Below are 17,869 nucleotides of genomic sequence, written 5' to 3' on the forward strand. Positions count from 1 at the left end.
GCTCCCAGAATATTTAAGCATTTGCCATGCTTTGATCTCCAGTGTGAATGAATGCTTGATGAACGGAATTCTTTTACTAGAGCATTTGTTGGAGCCCTCAGCTCATTCATGTGTCTACCCACCTATCAGTCCAGCTTTAAGGGAATGACTCCCTGCTCCTCACCTTGCACCCTCACCCTTGGGGGGTCAGAATGAGAACTTTATCATTTTGGATATTTCAGAATCACTCAATACATGTCACAGTATGTATAGGATTCTTTCTAGTATGCCCACTCCCTCCTCAGAGAAAGGTGTTTTAGGTCTGGGGCAAAGGAATAAAAGGGGTGTGCTGACCTCTGGGAGGCAAGAAGCTCTTTCCCCAGGCTTCCTCTCCCTGAGCACTTGTCTCCCTTTGACCAGACCAGGTTGTGTTCTCAGATTCTTTATTACAAAATAAGGAAGGGAAGTCTGAGGAGATTCATTCATCATAGAATTTTGGCAGCTCATTGCCCAAGATTACTTGATGATCCACACCAGGAGCTGTAATGGTGACCAGGTAGATGACACCCCTGCTCGAGCCATCCTGGTTCATGGCCAGAGTGGTAGCTGCAAAGGGTTTCAGGTTGGAGGATGGGAGAGAGAGTGGCTTAGCTTCAACGATCTTTCCATTCCCTTCTGGCCCATACACCTATTTCCATCTCAGACCCCGCAACCCATCTCCTGGAGGTAATGAGTGGTGTGTGGGAAAATCAGCTTTTAGAAAATGCCTTCATGTGTAGCATCTCCCGATGTCCATGGCCTCAGTACCCCCACCCCCCAGGATCTATTTAAGTTAGAAACAGCTTAACAATAGCTCACAAATTCTTGGATAAATGACAATCAACTCTTGAGCTGGCCCAATCCAGCCCCAGCATACCACTGATTGTTAGGGTAACCATGGCCCTAACTGCTGTATTCAGAACAGTCCTGGTTCATGCCTTTTGTCTTGATGTCCCATCCAATTGTTCTGCTCCCTTCACTCACAAAAGCATCCCAGTCTGGACGTTAAAGGAAATGGTCACCCATGTACTCGTCTCCCTGCTCCTCACACTCTGCTTCCCAGGTACCATTCCACCTGCTTTGTTACCATTTGTGGTGAAGCGTCTGCATTCCTCAGGGGACATGCCTGGTTTATACGCCACGTCCACATAACCGTAGATGTAGGTGCTGCCAGAGCCACCAATGGCAAAGGGCTGTCACGCCAGCATTCCGTCCAGGGTTCCGTACACCTGGGGAGGCGTCACAGGTCAGACTTTAGAGCAGCAGATGACAGAAGTAAAACTTGAACTTAGGAAAAGAAGATAATTGTTATCAGAGGGAATAGGGGAGACCGTGGAGGATTGGGGATGGAGGCAGATGAGGTAAGGGCACAGGTGGTTTGGTGAGGGGAAAAGTCTTTCATATTAAAAGAAAAAATCTCCTTGACCTGCAGAAGGCCAAGTAGACAAAGCATGTGACAAAAGTAGAAAATGATGAAGTGCTAAAAACAGTGACAGTCAGAAGAGTTCAGAGAAACTGATTTGTGTTTACATTAGACATGAGACAGACTTAGCACTTTAAGGGCAAATAATATTTAGAAAGTGGCAGAGGAAGTGATTCATAGAAGTAAAACGAAAGAATATAAATTAGGTACTGCTAGTGAGTGACTATGTCGCGTTCAAGAGAAAATAATTATATTTTGGCTAAGTAGAATAAAGGCTGCATGTTGAAAGTGAGAGGATATAGGGTTAAAAAGATTGTTTATAGAAATTTGGTAGATCAAGAAAATACGAAAGAGTAAAGCTTTGGTTTACTATTAAAGACAGTGGAGCACCACTACTGAGTCTTGAGCAAATATAAAGCTATATATTGAAAATTCCACTTAATAGTCATAGACTATAATAACGAAGAAGAAATAAAATCTTTCCTTCCCACCGAGACAAGCAGGTGGTCTCCACATTCTGCAGTGAAGCCCAGTACCCCATATCCCATACACTATGCTTTTTAGAGACAGTCTTTGGAACTCATTGCAAGAACAACATATGACCTTCACTCCCTTCTGTAGGGGAGGGGGAACTCCAAAGGAGGGAGGGCATGTATGGGGAGAGACTCACCTGACACCCTTCCCGTTGGTCCCAGCCAGCTACCAAGAGATGCGCAGACAGGTCCTCCTGATACTTTTAGGGAATGTTCTTTTTTTTTTAAATTTTTTTAAAGATTTATTTATTTATACAAGCACTGGGTACAGCCCAGTGCTCAACCGTTCTGCCACCAGGGGATGCCCTTTTAGGGAATGTTCTTCACCACGTTTGCAGCAGCCAAAACAAGTAGAGGTTCTTCCATTTCCATTCTGAAGGAAACGATAGGCACAGGGTCAATACAACTGCCTCAAGTCCCATCCTCCTGTGCCATTTTCACCATCCCTTCCAAGTGACGCCTGAAACTATAGCTGCAACAGTTCAAACTCCAGCTCCCCTCCCACATGCATGGGTAAACCATGTCTCACAGCACCACTTGGTAAGATTTCAATTGTTCTCCTCCATTACCCTGACCCCTTAACCCCACCCCCACCCTAATGATGCTTACTCTCTGCTGCAAGGGCCCTCCCCTGTGGGTAAAAGCAGATATTTTCACTTCCTCATCAATGACCTTGACTTTTCATAGCTAACCCCCAGGTATTCTGGTGGCCACATTGTTATTTTCTTTTTTGTTATTTGTATTAGGATAGTGATTCATAGTTTTCAAATTGCCTTCACATATTATTTCATTCTCATATGATGAGGTCTGGTAGGGACTGTTATCTTAAGTTTACAAGATGCAGAAACCAGCTTTAAGAGGTTCAAGTGCTAGTTCAATGTTACACTCTGGGGGCCCTAGTGGTGTGGAGTGAGGTCCCCAGAGCTTCACACCCATGGAGTTCCAGCTGGTAGGCGTCCATGTCCGCCACGGCCTGGGCATCAGCAGCTAAACCCAACAGGGCGCAGTAGATGCGCTGGTGCAGGGGGGACAGCTTGTCAAACATTTGGTTCATCACTGCCTGGCTGTCGGGAGGGGTCAATAGTCACCAATGTTAGAGCTGCAGGAATAGTTGAGGTTGATCATCCAGTGTTTCTCATCTTTATTGACAAGAGAATAGCCACAGAGTGCATGAAAGTTAATGCTTGGAATAAAGCAGGAAGCAAAAGACACCTCAAATAAATGAACTAGAGCAAGCAATAACCAAAATTGGACATATTTTCATGCCTAGATTTTTGTAACAAAAGAAAAAATTATATAAGTTGAGAATGATATTCTTTTTACTGATTTTTCTTTGCTATTAACCATCTTGAGGTAGACTAATAGAGATCTAATCCCATATACTCATTTTGTATGTGAAACACTTGGCCAGGAGGGAGAAAGAGATAAAATCAGTTCAACTTTTGATGATGGAATATTTGCTTATAGGACCATTGTTTCTATTTCTTTTTTAAATTAATTATTTATTTATTTAAAAGATTTATTTATTTATGCATACATAAGCTGGGGTACAGGCCAGAGATATGGGGGGAGGAGGTGAGAGGATCCACCAGAGACAGAGTGGGGAACAGAACAGGCAGACTGACTGAAATATACTGTTGAGGGGAGCAGCAGGCAAGACAGGAGAGGTCTGCCTTGCCATGTGGGTTTCTCCCTGGCTGGCCGGGGATTGATCTTGTGCTGCAGAGGCTGTGGATTGCTTCATAGTGCAGTGCTTAATACCTTGCGCCACCAGGGAGGCCCCATTGTTTCTATTTCTAAACATAGATGAAAAAGGGTCCCTCAGACCTCTATCCCGATCCTCTTCTCAGATCCCATTCCTCCCAGGGACAAGCCATATAAGAATTTACTCTTCTCCATGAATTCAGAGACTAAAACATGCAAACAATATCTTCCAATGACTTTTCTGGAAGGTTAACTCCATTTTTCCCAAGCTCCAATCGATTTGTGAATGTGTTATAGGCTTGAGACAACACTGGAAAGATTGCATCCCTAAGACCCGGCCTTCTTAAGTGGAACCCTTTCCACTTATAGAGGTGGGATGAGGGTCCTAGAGGCACAAGTGTTCCCTTTCAGGGGAGGGCTCAGGGAGACGAACTTCCAATCACTGGTGAAGCAGCCCCACAAGTAAATTACCACCACTCCACGTGCTTATTGCGTGCACAGATATTGTATAGACAACACAGAGCAACTGTGACCTTGGGAAGAAAGCTCAGGTCTCTTTGAGGCCAGAATCTGTGGCCTCCACTTCCATTTAATCAGAAGTGAGCTCTTTTAGTTTATTGGACAACAGAAAGCATTGAGGGGGTCATTGGTTAGCAGGGCCATGAGTCAAAGAAGGAGGGAAGCAGCAAGAATACAAGACAGTTTAAAATAAAAGTTTCATTTAAGGGTTTCTGATCAAGAAGTAGGTAGGTGTCTTAGTAGTCAGGGGAAGAGATCTGTACCAGGATTTTGATTGGGAGTTTGAGTTGACTTTTTCAGGTCAAGAAAAGAAATTAAGGAAGAATAAAGTTACATATTTGTCTACTGTTGAGTTGGGTGGGGCCTTAAAGATGGCTCCATGGTTCAGGCGAAGAATCTGAGTCATAGACAAGGCAAGTGCTTTGTGCAATTCACGAAGACTAGTGGCAGGTCTGGGACTAAAAGTCAGGTCTCATTGCCGTTGCTTGTTTTGGCTTCTCCTGCCTACTCTCCGCTGCTCGTCTGGCAGCAAGGGAAGATTTTCTGACTTATACATGGTTTTACTGCTATCTTTACCCGGCACCATAAGTTACTCTGGCCCCAGGGATGACTGCCTGAGTGTGCTTTCTGACACACGGATTTACCAGGAACAGAATCCGGCCAGAGAACAAGGGCAACCCCACCTGGTGGCCACTCCCTTAAGACAAAGCTGCCCTCCAGGCAGGAGCGGTGGCAGCAAGCTGGGTGTAGAAGCCGGTCTGCCTTGGGCTGCCACTGGCCCCAGGCGCAAGCTGGGCAAAGTCCGCAGCAGGGTCTGAGAATGGGAAGAGGAAGGAAAGGAAGCGGGGCGGCACCTGGGCCAAGCAGGAGTCCTCTGGCCCCAAGCTCGGGAAGGCCCCACCAGCTCACACGGACCCTCCTGTCAGTGCTGGGGCCATGATATCCCCGCCCCAGAGGGACAGTTTATCAAAGGTCTGTGAGATGAGCTGTCTCTCTTCAATCAGTATCCACATTCCCGTCTCCCAAATGCTGTCCTACTTCATCCAGGGCACCAGATGCTCAGTTTTCCACCTTCTCCAACTTGAACTAACAAGCCCCTCTCTCCAGTTCAGAATGAAAGCGAAAGCGCATTAAAACAGCTTCCCCTCGACGCCAGCAGCCAAACCACCCCCTTCGCCACCGCCTCGCATGCCTGGTCCCTTCGCGGGCCCCCAGAAGATCCCCTTCAGAGTAGAGATGCCTTAAATTCATTGTGAGGTGCCAGCACTGGTGCTACAAGCCACCGCCTCACACTGTTAGACTCCAGGGTCCCCCTGCCATTCACCTTCCCTTCCCCGCTGCTGACCCTCAAACCCAGACTTATTACCCCCGCGTGGCCTTCCCGGCCTGGGGCAGGTCCCCGGTTGGTGCTCCCGCCCGCGGCATCTCTGCGCCGCGCTTCTTGCTGCTCGGGGCACCGGTTCGCGACCCGGGACCGCGCGCCGCGCGCAGCCTCGGGCCGCCCCTCACCACGCCCTGCCGCCAGGGGGCGCCGGGGGCCCCGAGGGAGCCGCGCCGCGCCGCGCTAACCTGTGCGGGGCAGACCTGCCCGGAGACAGGTGACGCGAGAGCCCCGCCTGAGGCTGGAGTGAGACAGTCAGTAGCGGGTGCAGCGAGGGGGCCACTTAGAGGAAACGGGGGGCTGGTGCCCGTGGTGGCGCCGAGGATGATCTGAAGTCAGGTCTGACCTCAGCGCCCTGTCCCGCAGCGGTCCCGGCGCGCGCGATCCCCAGTGGGCGGACCTCGTGGCCGGCGGCCGCTTTCGCTTTCCTTTCCCTTAAAACGTGATCTACAAGAGCACCATGGGCCGCGTGCACAGCCAGTTGCAGGGAGAGGTGTTCCAAGCTGTCCTGCGCCAGGAAACAGAGTTTTTTTTTTTTTTTTTTTTTTTTTTTTTTTAAATTTTTTTTATGATTTATTTATTTATTTATTCATTCATACAAGCACTGGGTACAGTCAGAAGTGCGAGAGGGTGAGAGAATTCACCAGAGTCAGAGCAGGATGCAGAACAGCCGAAGTACACTGCTGAGGGGAGCAGCGGGCGGCAGGAGAGGTCTGCGCGCCATGTGGGACCCTCCTCTGGTGGCCGGGGAGCAGCCGGGGAGCGAACCGACACTGCAGAGGCTGCGGGCAGCTTCGCAACCCCACACTCAACAGCTGCGCCACCAGGGAAGCCCAGGAAACAGAGTTTTTCCAACAGAACCAAACAGGTTTCACATGAAGCTCACTCCACATGGCTATACTCTATATCCCCATACAACCTCTTTTACACATAGCCTTGCTGTGTCTGTTCTCTCTCTCTCTCTCTCTCTCTCTCTCTCTCTCTCTCTTTCACACACACACACACACACACACACACACACACACGAACACACTGCTATTTCTTATTCTTATTTCTTATTCAAGAGTCAAATGCCTTCAGAAAGACTTGATTTTTCCATCCAAGGTTTTCCCCATAAATTTATTCCTATATGTGTATTAAGATAGAAACTACAGAATTTCAAATATGGAAATTTTGAGATCACAGAGTCTAACTGCCTTATTTTATAGTGGAAGAAACTGAGGCCTGTACCCTAATGCTGACACTTCCTGTCACATGTGACAGAAGGAAGTGGAGGGAGACCCCCAGTGTTCTGACTCCCAATCCGGTGCATGGCACAGTTTCCTAAACTGCATTCCCGACGTGCCCACCTACTCTATTAAATGAGCAGCTTATTAAGCTCTTCCCACCTATGTGTATAGCATCGAATAGGCGTGGCACAGAAATCTGTCAGAGAAATGGAAATTTACATGGGTATTGATTTCCTTATAGTTAAAATGAAGGGCCTTCGCCAGGCTTTTCTGCTCTAGCACTCATCCTTCCTGCACTGAGATCCCCAAACCTCCCTCTATACCTCACCATTTTCCCAGCCTCCTTACAACGCCATGTTGACACCTCTCCCTGGCATTCTTGCCACTGCTAGTCTCCCATCTGCTCTGAACCTCTCATTCACTCTGCTCTCTTCTCTCCAACTCCTGGCAGGTGCCATCACCTCTCGCGTAACAGAGGACACGTCCACTGTGAGTGAGTCTCTGAGCAAAAGGCTGAACCTACTGCTGTGGTACCTGGTGCGGGGGCTGTGTCTCTTGGTGCTCATGCTCTGGGGGTCACTGTCCCTCACCATGGTCACCCTGGTTGCCCTGCCTCTGCTTTTCGTTCTGCCGAAGAAGCTGAGAAAATGGCACCAGGTACGTCCAGGGCATTGGCCCAGGTACACAGGCCCCCATCTCCCAGACTCAGAGGGCTCAGTTCCCCTAAGATTTCTTCCTAACTTTCTTGGCACACTCCCTGATTGTGCATCTTGCTGGGTCTCAGATTGCTCAAAGCTGACCTTCACATTCTCCGTGCTTTTAACTTCAGACCACATCTGTCTTTAAGGATACAATGATCAATCTCAAGGATGTGACCCCTGACAGCCCCTCTGAGTCCTTTTCCTCTCCTTTGTATCTCTTTAGTCTTGGGGTGTGACTGTCTGTCTTTCTCTTCTTTCCTGTCCCTCTCTCCATTTTCATCTTTAATCTCCAGCCAGGTAACTTAGACACTAGTGTCCCTTATGGTTTTCCAACCCTGTGTGACATCTCTTGTCTGTGTCTCCACAGTTGCAGGCCACACAGAAGCAGTAATCTCTGGCACAGTCCAGCCAGGTGGCCATCGAGGCACTGTCTGCTATGCCTACAGTCCGGAGTTTTGCCAATGAGGTAGGAGAGGCCCAGAAGTTTAGACAAAAACTGCAGGAATTGAAGACACTCAGCCAGAAGGAGGCCCTGGCCTATGCATTCACCAGTGTGAGCACCTGCAGACGTCTGAGTCCATTCTCTTCCCCCACTCCTCCTCTGGGTCGTGGTTGGTTCAGTGTCTTCGTCTTATCAACCTGAGGCTCGGTTAGCCCGCTCAGTGTGCCTCACCCGCTCCCTCTGTTACACACGGTGGCCTGCTTCTTTCCCCGAGAGTACACAAACCAGGGAGAGGACACGTCTTTCAGTCTAGGGCCTTCCTTTGGCTCCTACGGGGGGCGTGGGGAGCCATGGATTCCTGCGCCTGGGCTTGCTTCATGTTAGAACCGTGTGGGTGTGACAGCCCAGGGAATAGCAGGAGCCAAGGATGAGGGGCATCTGTGATGTCACTGAAAGAGAATTAGACCAGCAGTTCCTGACTTGATGCCGCTGTTCACTATCTCTGGGACCATGGGCAAGTGACTTCCCTTCTCTAGATGGTTTCCTCATTTGAAAAAATGAGAGTGATATCAATTTGTTCATAGGGCTTTTGACATCAATAGTAGATGACATTACATTCATGAAAGTCTTTGGTGCAAAGTGCTCCCCAAGCAATGTGATGATGGTGTTGCTGACAGTGATGACTTGATCCCCACCGGGAGGAACTGGGTAGGCCCCCATGGGCTCGCTAATGTTTAGTCTCCCTTTCTACCCACTGAGCCTGTTGCTGTTACTTGGGGGAAAGGGACTTTATATTCCCTTAAAACTAATCATTCCTAATTGCCACCTCTAGAGTTGTCTACCACAATCTTGTTTCTCTGTGGTCTCTGCACAGATCTCAGGGATGCTGCTGAAGGTGGGAATCCTATACCTTGGTGGGAAGCTGGTGACCATTGGGGCTGTAAGCAGTGGGGACCTCATCACATTTGTTTTCTACCAGATCCAGTTCGCTACAGCTGTTAGGGTGAGCTCCCTCCGCTTCACTTCCCAGTGCTTTCCTGCCCCCACCCCAGCACCATCATTGTCACTTTCCTTCTATTTGCCCTTTTCACACCCCATAGCCCTGGCAAGCAGATTGGTCTCTCCACTCCCTCTCACTAGTCATACCTCCTCCCCTCGCAGATGCTGCTCTCCACTTACCCTAGTGTACAGAAGGCTGTGGGTTCCTCAGAGAAAATATTTGAATATCTGGACCAGATCCCTCGCTGCCCACCCAGTGGCATGTTGACTACCTCAAGCTTGGAGGGCCTTGTCCAATTCCAGGATGTCTCCTTTGCTTACCCAAATCGTCCAGATGTTCCAGTGCTGCAGGTACACTCCACCAGGCCCTCCACCAGCCTCACCCTCCACTCTACCAGGCTAAATTTCTTCCTGGCCTCTGCCTGCTTAAGACCATGTACAGATCCTTCCTAACCCTTCAAAGGCAAAAGTGAGCATCAGCTATTCCATAAAACTGTTTTAAACTTGAGAACCAGTTAGGATTTGCAAGGAGAATGAGAGAAGAGGTTCTAGGGAGAAGCAGTATCTCACATCCTAAAGAATCGCTGAAGCAAAATCTGTACCTCCTGTCTTTCATCTTTCCTTTCCCTTTCCATTTTTTTTCATTTCTCTTATAGTATCTGGTATTTCGTGTGTGGCATAATGGTGCTTAGTTTTGCTCTTTCTGTGTCTCATCATCCACCTCTACTCATTGGGGGAGTTATCATCCCCACGGATGTGCATGTGGAGGGTGGAGGCTCTATTTTTCCAATTTCTCCTTTCTTCTCTGGAGTAAGACAACATGGTATGTAACAAGACAATGATGGTGTCAAGGTCAAGACAAGGCCACTTACTGTGTGATTCTCTGACCTCCAGGGGCTGTCATTCACCCTGCGTCCTGGTGAGGTGAAGGCCCTTGTGGGGCCCAATGGGTCTGGGAAGAGCACAGTGGCCGCCCTGCTGCAGAATCTGTACCAGCCCACTGTGGGGAGCTGTTGGGTAGGGAGCCCCTTCCCCTATATGAGCACCACTATCTGCACACACAGGTGAGTAAAAAGGTGGGGGGGGGGGCGGGGAGGTGAACGCATCAAGTAAGAAGGGCATTTTCTAGCACTATTTACAATAGCTAAGATATGGAAACAACCCAAATGTCCCCAAACAGATGAGCAGATCAAGAAGATGTGGTCTATATACACAGTGGATCAAAAAAGATCCATGCCATCCACCATGGACGAGCTGAAAGGGATTGTGCTGAGTGAAATACGTCAGAAGGAAAAATATACAGATCAGATGGTTTCACCTATAGATGGAATACAAAGAAACCGAACAAAGGATCAGGAAATAGAGGAAACTTGCGAGCTGACTGCAGATCTGAGGCATTCAGCAGGGGAGGAGGAGGGAGAGGGATCAAAACAGGAGAACGAAGAGCAGAAGGGACTGTGGTGATGAATTCTTGGTGCTGTGGGGGTGAGAGAACTAAGGGGACTACACCTGAGGGGAAAAATCAAATATTATGCAAAAATAAATAATGACATAAGAAAGTAAATACATTTAATTTAAAAAGGGGCCATTCTGAGCACCCTCACTGAGCACTCTGAAAGGAGGGCTAGGGAACGACAAGTGACCTTGGGTGGCAATCAGGGTGTGGTCAGGAGAGAGGGTGTGTGATTTTGGGATAGAGCCTCCATGAAGATTTTGAGTCTTCAGTCTTTAGATCCTATGCCTCTCTGTTCTCTGTTCTCTAACTCTTCATCATATTTTGTCCTAGGTGGCTGCAGTGGGACAAGAGCCACAACTATTTAGAAGTTTTCAAGAAAATATTGCTTATGGCCCGACCCAGAAGCCAACGATGGAGGAAATCACAGCTGCTGCAAAGGAGTCGGGGGCCCATGGTTTCATCTCTAAACTCCCTCAGGGCACACAGGTGCTCTCTCCACTCACATGACACCCAGACACCTTTACCTTCACAAAACCCCACTAGCTGTGCTGTCATTCATCACTTCCTCCTGCCCCACTGGCATCAGTTTGCAGTTGTGCTATCTGGTTCCTATGACTCCTTCGTCCTCACATCCTCAGAGCTCCCTCTCTCCTGTCCAGCTGCATCCACCAGACTTGATGTGTGTGTGTGTGCATGTGTGCAAGTGAGCACATTTACAGCTCTCACCTTGGCTCTTGTGTCTGCAGAGGTAGGCGAGGCTGGGAGTCAGCTCTCAGGGGGTCAGCGGCAGGCAGTAGCCTTGGCTTGAGCATTGATCCGGAAACCATGCGTGCTCATCCTGGATGATGCGACCAGTGCCCTGGATGCAGACAGCCAGTCACGATGCCTACATCCCACCCAGTCTTCCTCCACGCACCCTCTATCTGTGAAACTAACATTATAATTTTCCAAACCAGCCCTTGCAATTCTCCATTCCCATTAGCTTCTCCCCAAGATGACCAGTCAAAAGAGACTGTCTATAGATTCTGAATTTCTGCAGCTAAATATAAAGAAAAGACCATCCGAATTCTATCAGTATTAATTGAGCTTTTACTATGTGCCAGAAAGGCTGCCAGGCCATTTGCATATACTGGCTCTCTGAGTTATTCATCATGTATGCTCAGGATCTGGACATGATGATCCTCCTTTTATAGATGATAAAATGGAGGCTAAGAAAGGCTGAATAACCTGCTCAGTGTCTTTCAGCTGTCGAGTAGCAGATCTTGGACCCCAATTCAAGTCTGCCTGATGTGAATGCTCATGTTCTTTATCACTAAGTTTTACTCCTTTTAAAGAGAATATTAAAATGCCCAGTCCAGGGCCTGCCTGGTGGCACAGCAGTTGAGCGCTGGGTTGCGAAGCTGCCCGCAGCCTCTGCAGCGCAGGTTCAATCCCTGGCCGCCGGGTGAGGGTCCCACAAGGCACGCAGACCTCTCTTGCCGCCCCAGCAGTGTACTTCGTCAGTCTGCCTGCTCTGCTCTTCCTTCTGGCTCTGGTGAATTCTCTCACCCTCCCGCTCTTCTGACTGTGCCCAGTGCTTATATAAATCAATCAATCAATCAATCTTTAAAAAAAATAGTGTTAAAATGCCCAGTCCACAGGTAGAGGGGCAAGACTATTCAATATCCACTCTTTTCTTGTGGGTGACACCATAGGACTCTGACTTTTGTTCCACTGTTGCCACTTCATGTAAATGGTCCTTAACAAATCAAAGATTTGACAGAGAAGCACTCAGAGCTAAATCGTCCATCTCCTTGGAGTGGCTGGCAGAGGCAGCAGTGGTCCTGGCGAGGTCTATCCGGGCTCTGGTAACATGGATGTCTCCTGGGCTGGGAGCCGTCCCCAGCTCTGAGCGGGTCTGTGTCTCTTCTCAGGTGGAGCAGCTCCTGTACAAAAGCCCCGAGCCGTGCTCCCGATCTGTGCTTCTCATCACCCAGCGTCTCAGCTCCGTGGAGCAGGCTGACCACATCCTCTTTCTGGAAGAAGGCACCATTCGGGAGGCTGGAACCCACCAGCAGCTCATGGAGAATCAGGGACCTTACTGGACTACGGTGCAGGCTCCTGGGGCGTTAGGTGCCCTGGAATGAAAGCCTTCTCAGACCTTCTCTAGAGTGGAGAGTTTGGGAACAAAGGTCTTAGCAGCCTTGCAAAGTAGGCGGCTGCTTGTTGGGGAGTTGTGCCTGAAATTCTGAAGTGTGCCGCCTGCGTTATGGCTGAAATGCTGCTTCCCCTACCCATATGCCTCCTCATAATGCAGGTTTCTTGAAAGAAAAGGGGGATTATAACTCTTTACTGTAACTGGGCGAAGACCACGGCTGGTGTGGCTAACACCCTTGAAATGAGAGATATTTAGACCACTAAATATTTAAACACTTAAATATTTGGAAAGTAGTGGGATCTCTACTTTCCAATATGACCAAGGAATATGCTGGCTCCTAGATACCCCGTGGGCTCTTGGGCTTTTGGTTTTTATAATAAAAGTGGTGTTTTGTAGTGTGCTTGGTCGTGTCCCCCACCCCCCCAAGTCCCCAAATGACTCACAACTTCCCTGCACCCTTTCAGGAGCGGGCTTGGGCGCCTTTCAGCATCTTCGGTGTTTCAGAGCCTTCAGGGCACTGTCTTCTTCCTTAATTTTTCTATTTCCTATAGTTGTCCCCTCGCTTCCCCACTCCCCGCCAAAGATGGTTTGGAAGGGGCTGCAGGGCCCTCGGGGCACCAGCGGCTGCCGCTCTGAGCCTTGGCCTGATCTGAGGTGGGAGTTGGAGGGCGCAGGTCGCCAGGGGAAGTGCGAGCGCACCGCCGAGGAGCTCACACTAACCACCCCATCACCCGCGTCCTCTCCCGCGGGCTCATCCCGGGATGAGCTCATCCCGGTACAGCGTCCCGGAGGGGCGGGGCGGGGCGGGGCGGGGCGGGGCGGGGCGCTGGTTGGACCCCCATCCTGTGACGCTAACAGTTGCTGGGCAGATTATCCCAGCGCAGGTTGCGAGGACTGGCTGAGTTTAGCGGACCCCGACGCCCGGTGAAGCCAGCTTTCCTCGGGAGGACCTGGGCCGACGGACAGTTCCGGCGGGCGGCTACGGGCGTGAAGGCGGGGCCTGTGAGGGGCACCTCCCTACTTTACCAGGCGCCGCGCCCTCCCCTCCGAGTCCCTTTCCCCCACGTGCCGCGCGCGGGCCTGTGGCCAGTTGCCCCAAGACAGGTGCTCTGGCCTCAATGACCCCACGAACTCCTATTCCTCCCCGGCTTTTATGAAACGATGCCAATCTCATGCCATCCCCCCGACACGAAACTGCTCCCCGCTTCTTGCAGACTTCCAGCTTTCTGGTTGAGGCCACCCCCACCCTCGGTATCTGCTCGCGCGCAGAGGATGCCCCGGCAAGCTGGTGTCTCCCGTTGTAACCTCACAGCCAAGAGGCTCTCGAAGCCCATTCTCTCTCTTTCTTCCCTTCTTCTGGCGATTTAGCCCCACTGTTTCCCCAATCTTCATAAAGGAGGAGCAGAGAAGCCGGTCCCCAATGTGATATTCCCGGCCCCAGATCCCCCTGGCCTCGTCCTGCAAAGGTCAGGGGGATGTGGGAAAAAAAATTCTGGTTCCCTCCCCTTAAGGCTGCAGGCTTTCGCTTTCCTTCCTCCTTGGAGACAGACAGATTTGCGGGTGCTTGCGGATCAAGGCGCTGCTGGAGGTGTGCAGCAACCCCCACCCCCCCACCGAGGGCGAGGGCAGCAGGACGACTGGGCATTCCCAGACGCGGGAAGCGGGCTTCGCTCGGACCCTGGACACTACCCTTTCTCCATGCGATCTCCAGAGCTCACCCTCCCCTGGGAATGCAGTTCAGAGATGAAAGGGAAAGTGCAGAAGAAGGCGCTGGGGAACGGAATGTCCACCCTGAGGGTCTCCGAAGCCCTGGGCCGCAGGAGGGACTTTGCTGTAGCAGGAGAGCTAGTGGCCTCCACCAGGGAGGCGGCCACGGGGGGGGGGGGGAATCCGGGCTGACAGCCCGACCTTAGCAAATGAGAGTAGGGCCAAAAGGTAGAAGAGAGGGGAGGGCTCCCATCGGGAGACAAGAGCCTTTGCTGCATTTTTTCATCACACACATTTCACCAAGTCCTTATGAGGCCCTCATAAGACAGGGACAGTGGAGTGTTCTGGAAAACCTATGAACATTGGCTGTAAGCCTGGCCTCAGCCACTCACTGCTGTGTGTCCTGAGACAAGTGACTCCATGCAGGTCTCACTCTCTGTTCTGCAAAATGGGGATACTACTAAGAAACATGCTTTCTGAGGGTTAATTCCATTCTATGAATGGGAATGAATCCTTAAAATGTTAGTTAAGGCAATTATTTCCTCTCCTTTCTATTGCCTTGGAAAATGGAAAAGTTTTCTGCAGATTCTCTCTTCTTTCTCCCATGTCACTTCCTTGTAGAGGTTGGTTATAAACTTTACATTGTTGATGGCTGGAGAATTTCTGTGATCTCCTCACTCCACACTCTCTAAGTCCCTGTTCTGGAGCCTCCTGCAGAAGGTTTCATTGTCCTTTCTTCTGCCTCTTCTCTCTCATTAGCCCACCGAATTCTTCCAGACCCTGGCCAGGAATGGAGATGGTTCATGGCACCACCACTCTGGCCAGCATGGAGTGATTGTGGCCGTAGATTCCTGGGCCAGGGCCGGGCAGTGTACATTGGTGAGTGTGTGTCCCATAGTAGAATCTGGTGCAGCAAAGTGCATATGGACATTGATTTAGGACACCCAGGGAGGGCTGTGTGGTCATTCTTTCTCTCGCAAAACTCCATCTTCTTCCAGCTAACTTAAGGGTGAATAAGGTGATTGAGATTAACCCTTACCTGCTGGCACCATGTCTGGCTCTGTGGCAGACTGTCAGTACTGGGAGTGGCTGTTGGCCAAGGAGTGTAGTTAGGCCAGGACTCTCATCTCCCTTCTAAATCTGCTGGTCCGTCCCATCCTCCATCCTGGATCCTTCAAGTCACACACACTCCTGCCACATCCCAGGCTCATGGGACACCTTAGTGCCAATGTTTTGATGATGAATAAAGTGTTTTTCAAATCTTTCTGTGCACCTGTCAGTAAGCCAGATAATTTAATTATCTAGCACTGACACCATCAGTCTTGGTGGGAGAGTATCATTTACTAAGATTTCTATATGTGGTTTAGATATTTAAATCCCAAATCCCTTCCTGATTATTAGATTCGATAAAACCATTCCTTTTGAGTGTGTATCTCATCAATCATTTCCTGCCCATCAGGTGGGTCCATCAGAGGCCTAGCCTTTTCCTGCCACCACTGAGCTCTCTCTCCCCTAACCCTATCCTCACCAGGCTGTACTATCTGTGGAATGGGGAACGGATCTCAGTGTCAGCAGCCTCCAAACTGCTCTCCAACATGATGTGTCATTACCAGGGCATGGGCCTCTGCATGGGCAGTATGACCTGTAGCTGGGACAAGAAGGTGGGTGCTCTCCATGTCCCCAACCCTGGACGAGATCTCTTTCCCCATTATACACTCTCCCCTCCTCCCCTACAAGATCATGGCATAGAGAATGCTGGGCTGTGGAATGTTCTGCAGATCCATAGGCTGGCTCTTGGTTCAGAGGTGGACCACTACATGTGTTTCACAAGCTTGTCTCTTTTAAAAAGGCTGATTCCAAGTTTGTTTTTCCTTTTTATTCCTAAAGTTCTATAGTGCTACCACAGTGTTGTCCTAGTCCAGATGTTCCTGGTAATTCTTATTCTTTTGTCCACTTTTCATGCCTCACACTTAAGCTTGTGTGTTACTAACGACGCCCTCTCTGTTCCAGCCTGGAACCTTCTTTCCTCCACAGGGCCCTGGACTCTACTATGTAGATGAAAATGGGACCCGGCTCTCAGGAAGTATGTTCTTCATAGGCAGTGGCCGGTCCTTTGCCTACAGGGTCATGGACTGCTGGAGACCAGCTTTCGGCAAAATGTTGTGTCAGGAGTCCCTGAAAGGAGGAGACGGCCTAGGTGAAGCAAAAGGGGCTGAGGGGAAGGGGATGAGGCAGTGAGGAGACACTGACACTGGATGAGGTGCAAGTATCTTCTGCCGAGAGACTCAGCAGGTCTTTATTTATTCATTTTTAGCAAGCAGAGAAATTACATCATCATGTGCAAAGCAGAAACAATTAGTGTATTTTATTCCCATGGACTACTGGCTCCTACGGGTCCCACTAGATGGTAGACTTCAAGGTTAATAGATTAAAAAAACCAAACCTTACACTAAAACTTATTATTTCAGCTAGACAATGACCTAAGACAGATGATAGCCGCCAGTACACCCCTATCAGATTAAAGCCTAAGCATCAAAAGACTCTCCTACGCATATGGCTTTCAGCCGGAGACCAGCTGCTTCTCAGCTATCAGAACTTTTTCTACCTAGAAACTCCTTAACACAATTAATTTAATTTAAAAACTTTCCTAAGAAACTTCTAAAAAAGCAAAAGAAGGACTTACTACAATAGTTGTGCTGGATTGCTTGTCAGATATGTACAATAAATTGTCTCCCATTGTCAAGTGGGTCAAATTGTTTAATAACTAATTTTCTAAACAGATAATTTTCCGTGCCATTTACTTGCAGTATGCTGATACATGTAATTTATTGCCTAATGTACTTTTTGAGAAAATTTTTCTCTCTTTATGACCAAGAACAAAAAACAAAGGGATGTTAGATTTTTAGCCCCACAGTGTGAGGCACAAGGAATCTTCAGCCCCATGGTGTGAGGCCCTTTTTCTTAGCTGCTTGCCAGTGTCTTATCTGGCTGGGGCAACAAAGCCCCCTGCAGCAATGGACAGTGGCTGTTGGCCAGATCTCAGGACCAAAGAGGCCGCAGGGCTATTGTTCACACCACCCACCAAGCCAACTATTCTGGAGGCATTGTCAATAGTAAGAATGAACGCTTCCTGGGGGTAGGCAATGGTTTTGTGGTTGGGAGACTCAGGGGAGGCAGAGTGTGTGTGAGGGATGTTTCAGAATCAGAAGAGGGGCATTCAGAGTGTGAAGACAATGGTGACTCCATGTCCTTTCTCCTTTGCCTACAGGGTACCACATGAAGGAAGATGGTTGGGTGGAGGTGGAAAGCACACATGTCAGTGACCTTATGCACCAGTACCAGGAGGCCCTTCAGTAGCGGTGGTGGCTGCCAATAAGGGAAAGCTGGTCAACTCAGGGGCCTGGACCAGCTTATGCCCCAGGGGAGGAGGGGCCTCGCTTGAGCCCAGAGATGGAGGACTAGCTGCCAGAGATGCTGGGCCAGCTGCCAGAGATGCTGGGAGGAGCTTATCGTTTTTTGTGTTCTCTATTTCCAGAAAGACCTCCCTTCACCTTCTGGGGGCTCCACAAAGCATAATAAAGGAAAAACAGTTATAAATGTCTCTGTTGTGGCTTAGTGGA

General features: G+C 49.5%; 1 protein-coding gene and 2 pseudogenes across 3 annotated transcripts; 2 read left to right on the forward strand and 1 right to left on the reverse strand.

The window, feature by feature from the left end:
• Positions 1-457: 457 nt before the first annotated feature.
• Positions 458-3,010, reverse strand: LOC311167870 (proteasome subunit beta type-9-like; annotated as a pseudogene). The gene is made up of 5 exons: positions 2,907-3,010; positions 2,282-2,347; positions 2,112-2,174; positions 1,106-1,247; positions 458-585 (listed from the first exon to the last, which is right to left on the reverse strand). The product of its transcript is annotated as a proteasome subunit beta type-9-like (transcript).
• A 2,871-nt stretch (positions 3,011-5,881) lies between these two features.
• On the forward strand, positions 5,882-12,531 carry LOC311167845 (antigen peptide transporter 1-like; annotated as a pseudogene). Its single transcript has 10 exons — positions 5,882-6,095; positions 6,416-6,446; positions 7,259-7,464; positions 7,876-8,061; positions 8,825-8,953; positions 9,112-9,300; positions 9,844-10,013; positions 10,736-10,891; positions 11,154-11,288; positions 12,319-12,531. The product of its transcript is annotated as an antigen peptide transporter 1-like (transcript).
• Positions 12,532-13,125: 594 nt separating this feature from the next.
• On the forward strand, positions 13,126-17,606 carry LOC311188237 (proteasome subunit beta type-8-like; the record flags this gene model as incomplete). Its single annotated transcript, XM_084259384.1, is given in 9 exon segments — positions 13,126-13,317; positions 14,091-14,375; positions 15,009-15,120; positions 15,248-15,289; positions 15,292-15,352; positions 15,781-15,910; positions 16,284-16,411; positions 17,286-17,362; positions 17,518-17,606. Coding segments are annotated over 9 exon segments (1,116 nt in total).
• Positions 17,607-17,869: the final 263 nt, after the last annotated feature.

This window comes from Talpa europaea, assembly GCF_964194135.1.
Source record: "Talpa europaea genome assembly, chromosome: 2".
Taxonomy (NCBI): Eukaryota; Metazoa; Chordata; class Mammalia; order Eulipotyphla; family Talpidae; genus Talpa; species Talpa europaea.